The 11,918-nt window shown below is 39.7% G+C and overlaps 1 protein-coding gene across 1 annotated transcript; it reads right to left on the bottom strand.

The window, feature by feature from the left end:
* On the bottom strand, positions 1 to 10,609 carry selenon (selenoprotein N). The gene is made up of 12 exons (XM_058398529.1): positions 10,221 to 10,609; positions 9,370 to 9,487; positions 9,149 to 9,279; positions 8,189 to 8,401; positions 6,948 to 7,072; positions 6,242 to 6,379; positions 6,037 to 6,118; positions 5,571 to 5,759; positions 5,376 to 5,481; positions 4,633 to 4,745; positions 4,138 to 4,239; positions 1 to 3,166 (listed from the first exon to the last, which is right to left on the bottom strand). The coding sequence occupies exons 1-12, from the start codon at positions 10,425 to 10,427 to the stop codon at positions 2,999 to 3,001; spliced, it is 1,692 nt and encodes a 563-aa protein (XP_058254512.1). The 5' UTR covers positions 10,428 to 10,609; the 3' UTR covers positions 1 to 2,998.
* Between the last annotated feature and the right edge of the window lie 1,309 nt (positions 10,610 to 11,918).

The following is an 11,918-nucleotide window of genomic DNA, read 5'->3' as shown; positions in this document are numbered from 1 at the left end:
AACAAGTAGAAAAAGGTCTTTATTTTCGGGTTCAGTCATTTTACTCCATGATAAACATCGTACAGGGAAAGAATTCATACGGTCGACATGACACTTCAAATAAAACAAATATGCACAGTTTGACATTCGCCGTAAACGTTTGGACGCTTGCTCCTGTTTGCACCGATGCTACGATGCTAACGTAGCTAAATTGTCTCCTCAGATCACATCCAGGTCTTCGGAAAGGTCACTCAGGTTCGATGCTGTGGCAGTTCAAAAGCTTTATTTTTGTAATAATTGTTCAAATAATTTTGTAGTAATAAAGCTTTATTTATGTAATAATGTTTTTAAATAATTCTGTAGCAATAAAGTTTTATTTTTGTAATAATTTTTCAGATAATTTTGTAGTAATAAAGCTTTATTTATGTAATAATGTTTTTAAATAATTCTGTAGCAATAAAGTTTTATTTTTGTAATAATTTTTCAGATAATTTTGTAGTAATAAAGCTTTATTTTTGTAATCATTTTTCAAATACTTTTGTAGTAATAAAGCTTTACTTTTATAATATTTTTGTAATAATAAATATTTAGCATTATTTGTACATTATTGTTATCTTAATATTGATTTAGTTATTAATATTAATTCTATTTAAATTTAATTAAAATAAATTAATTGCTTTAATTGATATAATAAATAATATGGTCATTTAATTTATTTATATTTATTAATTCTAGCTAGAAATGTTCTCCTCAGATCACATCCAGGTCTTCAAAAATGTCGCTCAGGTGATTTAGGACAGCAGGAGTTCAACTTCCTGTACAGCCATAAACATGAACCAAACTACTAAGCTTCTAGGTAGCTAAACACGGTGGCCATCTTGGATTGTTCTTAATTTTGTCATAAATTTTTTGTAGGACAAATAACCTCAAAATTGCATTAAAAAAAAATCCCAAAAATTAAAGATGAAAAATAAATAAATAAAACGTGTGCTAGGTGCTAATCTGAAACAAACGACTGAACGTCTTCACCACACACCTGATTTATAATTTAGCTCAAGATGTTTCCAGAGAGCTGAAATCAGGCAAATAGCAACTAAAAAAATAAATTTCAAAATATTCCAATAACGCAGCTTGGCCACTGCGGCGTCTCGGCTACCAGAAACAAATGCTAACTCTTCCTCCTCTGTACAGGGTGCCATTACTTTTGCTCTAATTGAAAGACTGGTCTGATTGGTCTTAATTTTTGGGACATTTCATGAAAATTTGCCTTAAATTTTTGTATAACAAATAATTTAATTTGGCAGGAGAATATATATATACACACAAATAACCTGAATTAATTTATGAACAAATTGTTTGATAAATATTGAAAGCTGGATGTTAGAATCTGATGAAAAGTTGAGAAAGTTCTAGACTCGTAGCTTCAGAAGCCGTTAGCTCGCGTTAGCCTCATAGCTCCAGTGCAAATCTACAGAAGCAAACGTCCAGCATCTTCTAGTCCATGGTACTGTAACTCAAACGCTCTGTTCACCTCAGAACTTCCTCTGATCGCCTTTAACATGGTCTATAAAGTGGCGTTTGTTTTGTTTTTTAATATAATATGCTCGTCAGATTGATTAACTGGGATAAATAAATTCTTTCTCTCGAATAACACCGGGTTTAAATCGGTTCCATAAACATAAAGAAAGCAGAGAGGCTTTAAACCCAAAATCTCCGGGAAATTATTTTGCATAGTTTAATACTGATCATGAACACAAGGCGAGACGATCCACTGAGCTCTCTGAGTGTGTGTGTGTGTGCTTGGCAATGTGGTATGGCTAAGTGTGTTTGTGTTATTGTGCTGTGTGTGTGTGTGTTATTGTGCTGTGTGTGTGTGTGTGTTTCTGGACTGGAACAAAGACATCAGGTCTGGTCCAACTACAGCAAGCTTTCAGAGCAGACCATCACAAACTGCTCCATCCAAGGTCACACACACACACACACACACACCCACCCATCCACATACACACACCTAACATCCATACACACACGCATCCATCCACACACCCATCCACAACCATGCATGCACACCCATCCACACCCACACCCATACCCACACACCCCTACCTATAGACACACACACACACACATCCATGCCTGCACACCCATCCACACACAGACCCACACACACTTCCTTCACTGAACACACTGAACAGCTTCTGGTGTACCATCGTCCATAAAAACAACTCAAAAATAATTCATATTTGCATGGCATTCTGGGAAATCCCCGAGTGAAAAACTGTTGTCCTTTTAAATATACAACCCCCCGAAACGACACCCGCCGTTTATCCGTATTAACTCCAGCATTGTAAAGAGTGTCTAAAGATTTGTAAAAATATTTTGCCACACTGTCCAACTCGACACCATGTGACCTTCCAGCCGGTTTTGCCGTTCGAGACGTAACCATCGTACGCATGCCGAGACGCGGCCAAGCCACCCGTGATGGCAGACGCCGATGTGCTACAAACGTGAGAGATTTATCTGAATCGTTACTCTCATACGACGTCTTCTCCTCGAGCTGATCGAAGAAAGAAGACTGCCTTCTTTATAATGAGCTTAGATGATGTTGGACTCTGAATGCTACCTGATGTAGCCTAATGTACGGAATGCTAACACTAACGCTAGAAGTGTACTTCAGCTTGAAATGCATGCAGAAGAGAAGCGTGTGTAGCTTTCAGAGAACTTTCTAGAATAATTTTAACATGAAACCGGCTGAAAGTAGATTGTTTTCTGTCGTTTAGTCTCAGGTTCTTGCTACATAATCATTTTTATCTGTATAAAATTTCAGAATAACTAGCTCAAGTGTTTCCTTCGTCAGGTGTAGAAAAAAATCTGCAGTCACTCGCTACAAGACAGGAGAGAAATTGCCAGAATTCAGTGCAGCACCAGGTCCAGGACGTGCATGTGTGTGAAGCGAGACCTAAACGAGTTTAGCTATTAAACCATGAGGTGTGTGTGTGTGTGATGATGATGATTATGATTAGAGGTAAGCTTTGGCCTTGTCCAGTCCCTCCTTCAGGAAGCGGACGTACGTGGAGGTGGACGGATCCTCGAACCCGCCCGAGAAGCTGAACCCCATCCCAGACTCGTCCTCCTCCGGCTTCACGGACGTCTGGTCCAGAAAGTTGTTAGCGTTGATGTGGTGAACCTGCGGGACGGAGAAACAAAACACGTATATATTATATTAAGTGTCCAGTGTCACCCTGATGAGGATGAGGTTCACTTTTAAGTCTGGTTTCTCTCAAGGTTTCTTCCTCATATCATCTCAGGGAGTTTTTCTTAATCACCGTCACCTCAGGCTTCTCATTAGGGATAAATGTTAGAGACAAAAATAAAAAGAAAGTTTATAGTTAAGTTTCTACACTTCTATAAAGCTGCTTTGAGATAATGTCTATTGTTAAAAGCACTATACAAAATAAATTGAATTAAATACTAAATATATTTATTTATATAAAAAAAAAACTATATCAGAGTTCCATATCACATCATTAGATCCTTTTTTAAATCAGAAGATTTCACAAGTATTTAAATGTTCTAATTTTAAGTAATTATTTCTAGAAATATCTGCTGAAATCGCCCCAATGATCTCATATTTTAAAAACATGTTATTATATTCCTTATATTACTACATTAAAAGTAAAAAAAAAAAACTTTCTAATTTGAATAAATAAAATGAAATCAAAATATCTGGAATGTAATCACAATGATCCAACTTCTTATGAAAAAATTACAATAAACCAACAAAATAAACCAATTTGCCTATTAGAAATAAATAAATAAATAAATAAATAAAACTTTGAAATAGTGAAACATATACAATTTGTTTTTTATTTATTTACTTCTATTTATTTTTATTTTATCATTTTGTTTGTTTATTTTTATTTTATTTACTAATTTAATTCAAATAAATTTATTATTTATTTATTTATCTAGCTATTTATTTATTTATTTTACGTTATTGATTTATTATTTTATTTTAATTTTGTATTTATTTTATTTTATATTTCTTTTTTTAGCTGTCAGTGTTCATTACAGCCTGGAAAAGCTCCATGTTTGGTCATTTACTGCCAAAATTCATTCAGACGTTTTTCAACACATCATATAAACCCTCATTCGTACCACGGTCCCGTTCGGCAACACCACCATCATTTCCACAGGAAAGCTGTACTGCTCTAGGTGTAAACGTGCCTTCTGACTCAACTCCGGATTCTTCTCATCGGCCTGTGGGGGAAAACCACACCCCATTAAATACAAACACAAATCACTGTAACCATGACAACGCCCTGACCACTCATGTGAGTATCCTAGTGAGTATTTGTTAACTAACTAGTCTAGCTTAGATAAGACTGGTCAGTAGTAGTGATGCAGATGAATCATTTAGTGCATTCGTTCCTCCAGGAAGAAACTTCCGGAAGAAAAATCTGCACCTTGTACATGGGGTATGGAAAGAGAGAAAAAAAAACCCTGCTTACTCAATACATTTGCTTGGAATTCCTAATTTGGATAAAAGCCTCTCCTAAATAAATCGATTTCAATGTGAACACACTAACCAGTCAGTATCAGTATGAATAATAATAATAATAATAAGAAGAAGAAGAAGAAGAAGAAGGTCACCTGCAGGTCCTCCAGCTCTTTGACGAGAGACCAGCTGCTGATGAAGCTCTGGTTGAGCAAGGCCAGGACGGGCGAACTTTCCAGGACTGTCTCCCGGAGAGTTCGCCCCGAACCTACACACAAACACACACACAGAATGAGACAATTATTCTTAATTAATTCTACTGCTCCAAGATCCCTCAGGTACTCTTCCTTTAATATTCTACACTCGTTATTTTCCATATTTACTTTAACACGTTATTATTTGTTCTTGTAGTTCATTTACACCATTTAGCGGACGCCTTTTTCCAGACTTGTGTTTTTCTTAGGTCTCATTTATACAGCTGAGCTGTGTTGAGGGCCTTGCTCGAAGGCCCAGTGGGGGCAGTGTGGGGGTAATGGGATTTGAGCTCACAACCTTTTAACCAGGAGGTCAACACCTTAACCACTGAGCTACCAGACTGTCCAGTGTCTCATATCCAAGACCAAAACCTTATCTAGTCTTAACCTTTCTGACCCCTTCACTGTTCTGTTCTGCTTCAAATGTGGTGTCCTGGGTTTTGCACTGCATTGTGGGATTTTTGTATTTTAGGGAAGGAATATTCCAGTGCACTAGAAGGATTTTGCGATTGATTGACAGAGAGATAGAAGGACAGAGAAAGAGATAGAACAAGAGAGAAAGACAGAAAAAGAGAGAGAGAGAGAGAGAATGATATAGATAGATAGATTCCAGTGTGTCCATTACTATTTATTTGCACTCTGACCTCAGCAAGACTGATCGTCCAGCGCTCCCCAGAGGAGGATGGAGTGAACCAGTTTGCCCTCTGCTTCTGCCCTGCTGAAGGCCTCTGGGAACGGCACGTACGGCACCTGATGAAAGAGGAGGGGAATAAAAGGACGGTGTTTAAGAGAAGGAAGGTATGAATGAAGGTGTGGAAGGACAGACAGAAAGAGTTTACCTTTTTAAAAGGGTAAAAGGTGACCTCAAGGCGATCGGCTGCCTCGCCTCGGCTGATCTCGGAGCTCCAGTGGATCTCCTCGAACACAAACTGGATGGGTTCTCCTCCCTCCGTCTGGCTGTCAATCACATTTCCCTGCTCATCATAGATCACAGAGGGCGTGGACGGGCCGGCCGCTCGCAACTCCATCTGGTACATAGAGACAGAGAGAGAGAGACAGAGACAAAGAGGGAGAGAGAGAGGGAGAGTGAGAATATTATGTATTCAGTTCATAAAATCCACCAATTTTTTTACCAAGTGTTCAGAAACTGCTGATTTCAATAAGAAAGAAAGAAAGAAAGAAAGAAAGAAAGAAAGAAAGAAAGAAAGAAAGAAAGAAAGCACTGATACTAATGATCACCTCCTCAGGTAATGAGGAGGTTGTTTGTGTGTGTGTGTGTGTGTGTGTGTGTGTGTGTGTGTGTACCTGTGGCAGGTAGCCGATGTCCACTTCCATGCTGCTGCTCTCGCTGGCACCATACAGCCACTCCATATCAACATTCAGAGATCTTCACACACACACACACACACACAATCAGAGATGTGAAGATGACCTCAGAGTGTACATCAGTAAAGAGATGATTTCAGCAGTTCCACATCTGGTCTCCTTCAGAGGCCTTCCTCACACTCACTTGTCATTGGGGACGTACAGGTGGAAGTCTCGGACGTGAGAAGCGTCCTTGGACAGCACCACGTGTCCGGCGAACTGACCGGGTGTGAACCAGAAGGGGAAATCAGGAACGTCGTTCAGCTGGAACTCGGCGTGGATCCTGAGGGTCGGGACACAACAGGGATAAAACACAGAGGTGAAACAGCAGGAGAGGGATGCTCTCTGTGTCTGAGGTATCAGTGCTCCAAACATCTGGACCTGGATCTAAAACCTGAAGTGGGCGGGGCCTAAACCTGGCCTTCTTTCCTTTTCGTGCTTTCCTTTTCTTCCTTTCCTTTATTTTTTTCCATTTTTTTCTTTCTTTCTTTTCTTAATTACTTCCTTTCTTTTCATTTCTTTCTTTCCTTCTTTCTTTTTTTTCTTCCTTCCTTTTTTCTCTTTTCTCAATTACTTCCTTCCTTTCTTTCTTTCTTTCCTTCCCTTCTTTACTTTTCTTTCCTTCCATTCTTTACCTTTCTTTCTTTCTTTTCTCCCTTTCTTTCTTTCCTTCCTTCCTTGTAGAAAACAGTGGTAGTGATTGTTTATCTACAAAAAGCATTCACAATCAGAAACAGGGTATATTGGAGTTGCACCACTTCCTGAACTTCAGCTCTTTAATCCAGAACATTCCTTTAGTTCTGAATCAGCATCGATTCATCAAAAACTCCAGAAAAACACAAAAGAAGAACCTGAACACGACGTCGTAGTAAAAGTCGCTGACCGCTCGCACGCAGGCCACGGCTCCCTGAGGAGCGAAGCGGGATTTGATGAAGGGCCGAGGATGAAACATGCTGAGCAGAGTGTGGACCAGAACCTGAGAGAAACCAGGAACATGATAAACTCCAGTTAAACAGAATCCTGGGTTTATGTATACAAGTTTCTTTCCTTCCTCCTTCCCTTCTTTCTTTGCTTCCTTCTTTCCTTCCTTTTTTCTTCCCTTCCTTCCTTCATTTCCTTCTTCCTTTCCTCCCTCCTTTCCTTCATTCCTTCTTTTGTTCCTTCCCTTCTTTCTTCCATGCTTTCTTTCTTTCCTTCCTCCTTTCTTTCTTGTTTACTTCCTTCTTTCCTTCATTCTCTTCTTCCCTTCCTCCTTTCTTTTGTTCCTTCTTTCATTCCTTCCCTTCTTTCTTTCTTTCCTCCTTTCTTTATTACCTTCTTGCTTCTTTCCTTCCTCCTTTCTTTCTTATTTCCTTCTTTCTTTCCTTCCCATCTTTCTTTACTTCCGTCCTTCCTCATTTCTTTCCTTCTTTCTTTCCCTTCTCCTTTCATTCTTTCCTCCTTTCTTTCTTACCTTCTTGCTTCTTTCCTTCCTCCTTTCCTTCCTTCCCTTCTTTCTTTACTTCCTTCCTTCCTCGTTTCTTTCCTTCTTTCTTTCCCTCCTCCTTTCTTTCTATCCTCTATTTATCCTTCCTTCATTCTTTCCCTCTTTCATCAACACTCCTGATTGGATAAATCCCGCGCCTGGTCTCAGGCTTTCCCTTTAATCAGTGAAATAAGTTCTGTGTTTCTGCCCTTGAGCAGGTTCTGTTATCTACATTACTTCTGCCTCTGAGATGTTCTTATTATTATTTATTGGTCTTAAAAAGCTTAAGTTGTTTTTTTCCTCATAATCAGTCTCAGGAACGATGGGATCGATATGATTTTATTCAGTCTGGGAATATTCTACCAATTAATCCATCAAACTAAAAGTAAACACGCCCATAACCATAACCATAATCATAACTACGCTTAAATTATACGCCGGAAAAACAAACAGGCACCACGTTGTTCTCTCAGAGCGACTCCTGATGGATGTAGAAGATAAACATCAGGCAGTAAGTTTATTATTTAAAGCCATTTAAGTGACAAGTGCACTGTAAAAGGATCAATAAATCACGTTCTTTGCTCGGCCAAACACTCGATTTCCCCTCGGATCTGCTCATAATTTTACCTCTTTGCCGCGGGGGGAGGGCGGGTGGTACCGATTGTTGGGCAGATATCCAGTGAAGATGTTCAGCTCGCTCGGGATGATCCACCACGTGTCCCCCGGCACTCCTTTATCCTTCGGGGGCAGAAAGATCCGGAACTGAGCGGCGGAGAAGCTGGAGGACGGAACAGCGGGACTCTTCCACGAACGCAGACCGTTCAGAGCACTGTGGGAGACCTGCAGAGTGAACATAAAAACAACAACATTTCCTTTACCACTTCCTGTTATTAATGATTTTGGACCATGGAAATAAGGACCGTGACGTGACAGAGTGACCATGACGGCATGATAGATACACTATATTGCCAAAAGTTTTGGGACACCCCTACAAATCATTGAATTCAGGTGTTGTTTTTCAGGGGTTGGACTCGGCCCCTTAGTTCCAGTGAAAGGAACTCTTAATGTTTAAAGACATTTTGGACAATTTCATGCTCCCAACATGGTGAGAACAATTTGGGGATGACCCCTTCCTGTTCCAACATGACTGCACACCAGTGCACAAAGCAAGCTCCATAAAGACATGGATGAGTGAGTTTGGTGTGGAGGAACTTCACAGAGTCCTGACCTCAACCCCATAGAACACCTTTGGGATGAATTAGAGTGGAGACTGTGAGCCAGAGCTTCTCGTCCATTATCAGTGCCTGACCTCACAAATGCGCTTCTAGAGGAACGGTCATAAACACACTCCTAAACCTTGTGGAAAGCCTTCCCAGAAGAGTTGAAGCTGATATAGCTGTAAAGGGCGGGACAACTCCATATTACATTCATGTGCATGTAAAGGCAGACGTCCCAAAACTTTTGGCAACATAGTGTATAAGAAGCTGGGATCTCACATGTATGAATAAATTCTGATTTCTGATTGGTCAAAAACAAAAACAGCCCCTGTTACACAGAAATGTTACTTGAGACACGGTGAGGTTTTACCCCGAGAAATCCGTCCTTGCTCTTGGTCATGGTCTCGAGCAGAAGCGGCTGCATGACCGCCTGAAGCGTGAGGGTCTCTCCGTTCGGGTCAGCCACGAACTCTTCTTCGAACTCGGCAGGAGGAGCGACACCTTCAGACAAGATAGAAACGTGGCAGATGTTACGAAAGTGGGCGTCGCCAAACACGTGCTGCATTGCTAAAGAAAGGTGAAAGACTGAACCTGTGAGTTTCTCAGCGATGGGTTTGAACTCCTCGGGACTGAGGTGGAGGTCATGATCCACATCCAGAGACGAGAAGAGGAAAAGTCCTTCAGTTCCTAGGGTCTTCAGTGCTGCTTCCTAAAAAAAAAACAAAAAAAAAACACACCAAAACTTATTATTATTATTATTATTATGAGTAGAAAGTTTACACATCAAGCTCCACCTCTTTCACGGTCTATATAGTAAATGGCAGTCTACTATAAATAAGGGAAGTGAGCACTTTTTTCTTTATTTCTTTATATTTTTTAAGACAAATGTCTTGTATTAATTCTTTAATAGTGTTTAAGAAAACAAAATAAATCATTCTCGTGCCTGGAATCAGATTTAAATACGAATCAAGCTGATGTGATGCGTTAGAGTCTGCACTGGAGATGTGATTATGTGCGTAAAGACCACCAAGTAATGGAGGAAGGAACTCCACATTGTGTGTGTGTGTGTGTGTGTGTGTGTGTGTGGATCAAACACCAACCCCCTTAATAAAACCAGCTGTACTCATACAGCATGTACGTGGCAAAGAACAACGGCACGGGCACACACAACATCTGCACACGTGATGTTATGTGATGAGGTGCGCGTGCCGCGATGCGAACGATTAATCGTTTCAATCGGCTCGCGCGTTTTCGATCTTTAATCGTCTCGTTTTTTCCCCCATACAAGCCATAACCGGGATTCTGTTGAATATCTCTCTCTCTCTCTCTTTTCTTTTAAATCAGCTTTGCAACGATTAATCAACCCAGTCGCATGCATGTACATCTTTACTTTAAAAAAGAATAAATAAAAATGCATGCGTTTTCTCAAACTTGGCACTTACGTGACGCCCGGAGAGCTGGGTGTTTCTAATATACTGGATCCCAGCACCGATTACCGGAACGCACGCGATCATGAACAAAGTCCATAAAGCCCAGGTGCGCCGTGTTTCTCCGGTTTGATGTCCCGTATCGCGATTATTAACTGGTTTCTTCTCCTCCTCCTCCTCCTCCTCCTCCAACAGCGCTGCTTTATCCACATCCTCCGTCATCCCTAAAGCTTCCCTCTTCTGAACATTTAGAATATCCTCACTGCGGTTTCTGTGGTACCGAAAATCGTACCCAAAAGAACCGCTAAACCTCCAGAAGCCACTACTTTCACGGCCAGTCCTGTAGTTTCCACAGCGGAGAAACTGCCTCGCACATCATCCTGGACCAATCCCAAATACCTCCCTGTTCGCTTTATAAGCGCACTACGTAAAGTGTGACATCATGGCGTACGCGCCCTACGTAGTCGTCTTTGCTCTGTGTCCAATGACGTGCTGTTTGGGATTCGGCCTCGAGTCCATTCTGGCTGGATGGAGGGAAGCGTTTCATTCTTAAAGGGACAGTACTCCTTTTTTTTTACATTGACGTGACGGTTTTCGAATCCGTTCAAGTGACTCGATTCGTTCACCAAAAGATTCGAGTCACTGATTCATTAAAAAATATCTACGATGGAGACACGAGAATCATTTAGTTCGGATTTGACTCTTACTGAATCAATAAGTAGGAATTTAAGAATTGACAAAAAATATAGTAAACTATAAAAGGTCTTCTGTTTTCAGTTGAGATAAAAAAAATAGTTATTAGACACGAATTTTCATGCACATTTTATCCCAACAATAACACGGTCACTGAAGGAATCAATGACTCGATTCGTTCACCATAAAGATTTGAGTCACTGATTCATTCTATGGCCGTGTTGTTGTTGGGATAAAATGTGCATGAAAAATGGTGTTTAATAACTAATTTCACCTCATCTGACAACAACAGATTATAGTTTTATAGTTTATAGTTTTATCTTTTATAGTTTACTATATTTTTGTCAATTATTGAGCTCCCAGTTTTCCTCTCATTGATTCAGTAAGAGTCACATCCGAACTGAATGATTCACATGACTCCTTCGAAGATATTCCTTAAAAAGCACTTTTTTTACGTTGCTCTGGATAAAATGCCGTACATGTGAATGTAGTTTCTGTAATAAATCACGTTTCCACATTTTAATACATCTGTAAAACTTTTGTTTGCAAAAACAAGTGAATCGTTTCTAAATGAATCTTTCTGAATGAATCTTTATAAACAGTGAGCAGTGAATCAGTGCACATTTACCCAAAAAACTCACAATCCACAGTAAATAAAAATGTATTTTTTCCCCTCCTGGAGTTAAATTCTATACATTTATGGATGTTCAAGATTATTTTCCAAATATCTGTACATTATATTTGTGGAGGAATTGTGTGTGTGTGTGTGTTTTCCTCCATTTCACTCCCAGTTGTAAAGTTCAGACCCTGCGAGTTAAATATAGTAAAAGTGAGTCCAATAAAACAAACAGTAAAATTAAAATGAATCCAATTAACCAAACGTAATAAAAACCGTGTGGTTTTAAAAATTAGACTGTTTGTTTGCCGTATATATTTATCCATCCAAAGTTGTTTTTATGGGATCTTTTCTTGTTTTGTTGCTCCTGTAAGGATTTTAATTAAACCTACAATCCGAGATAA

The sequence above is a fragment of the Hemibagrus wyckioides genome, linkage group LG09 (assembly GCF_019097595.1).
Source record: "Hemibagrus wyckioides isolate EC202008001 linkage group LG09, SWU_Hwy_1.0, whole genome shotgun sequence".
Taxonomy (NCBI): Eukaryota; Metazoa; Chordata; class Actinopteri; order Siluriformes; family Bagridae; genus Hemibagrus; species Hemibagrus wyckioides.
This window is presented reverse-complemented; position numbering and strand designations above follow the sequence as displayed.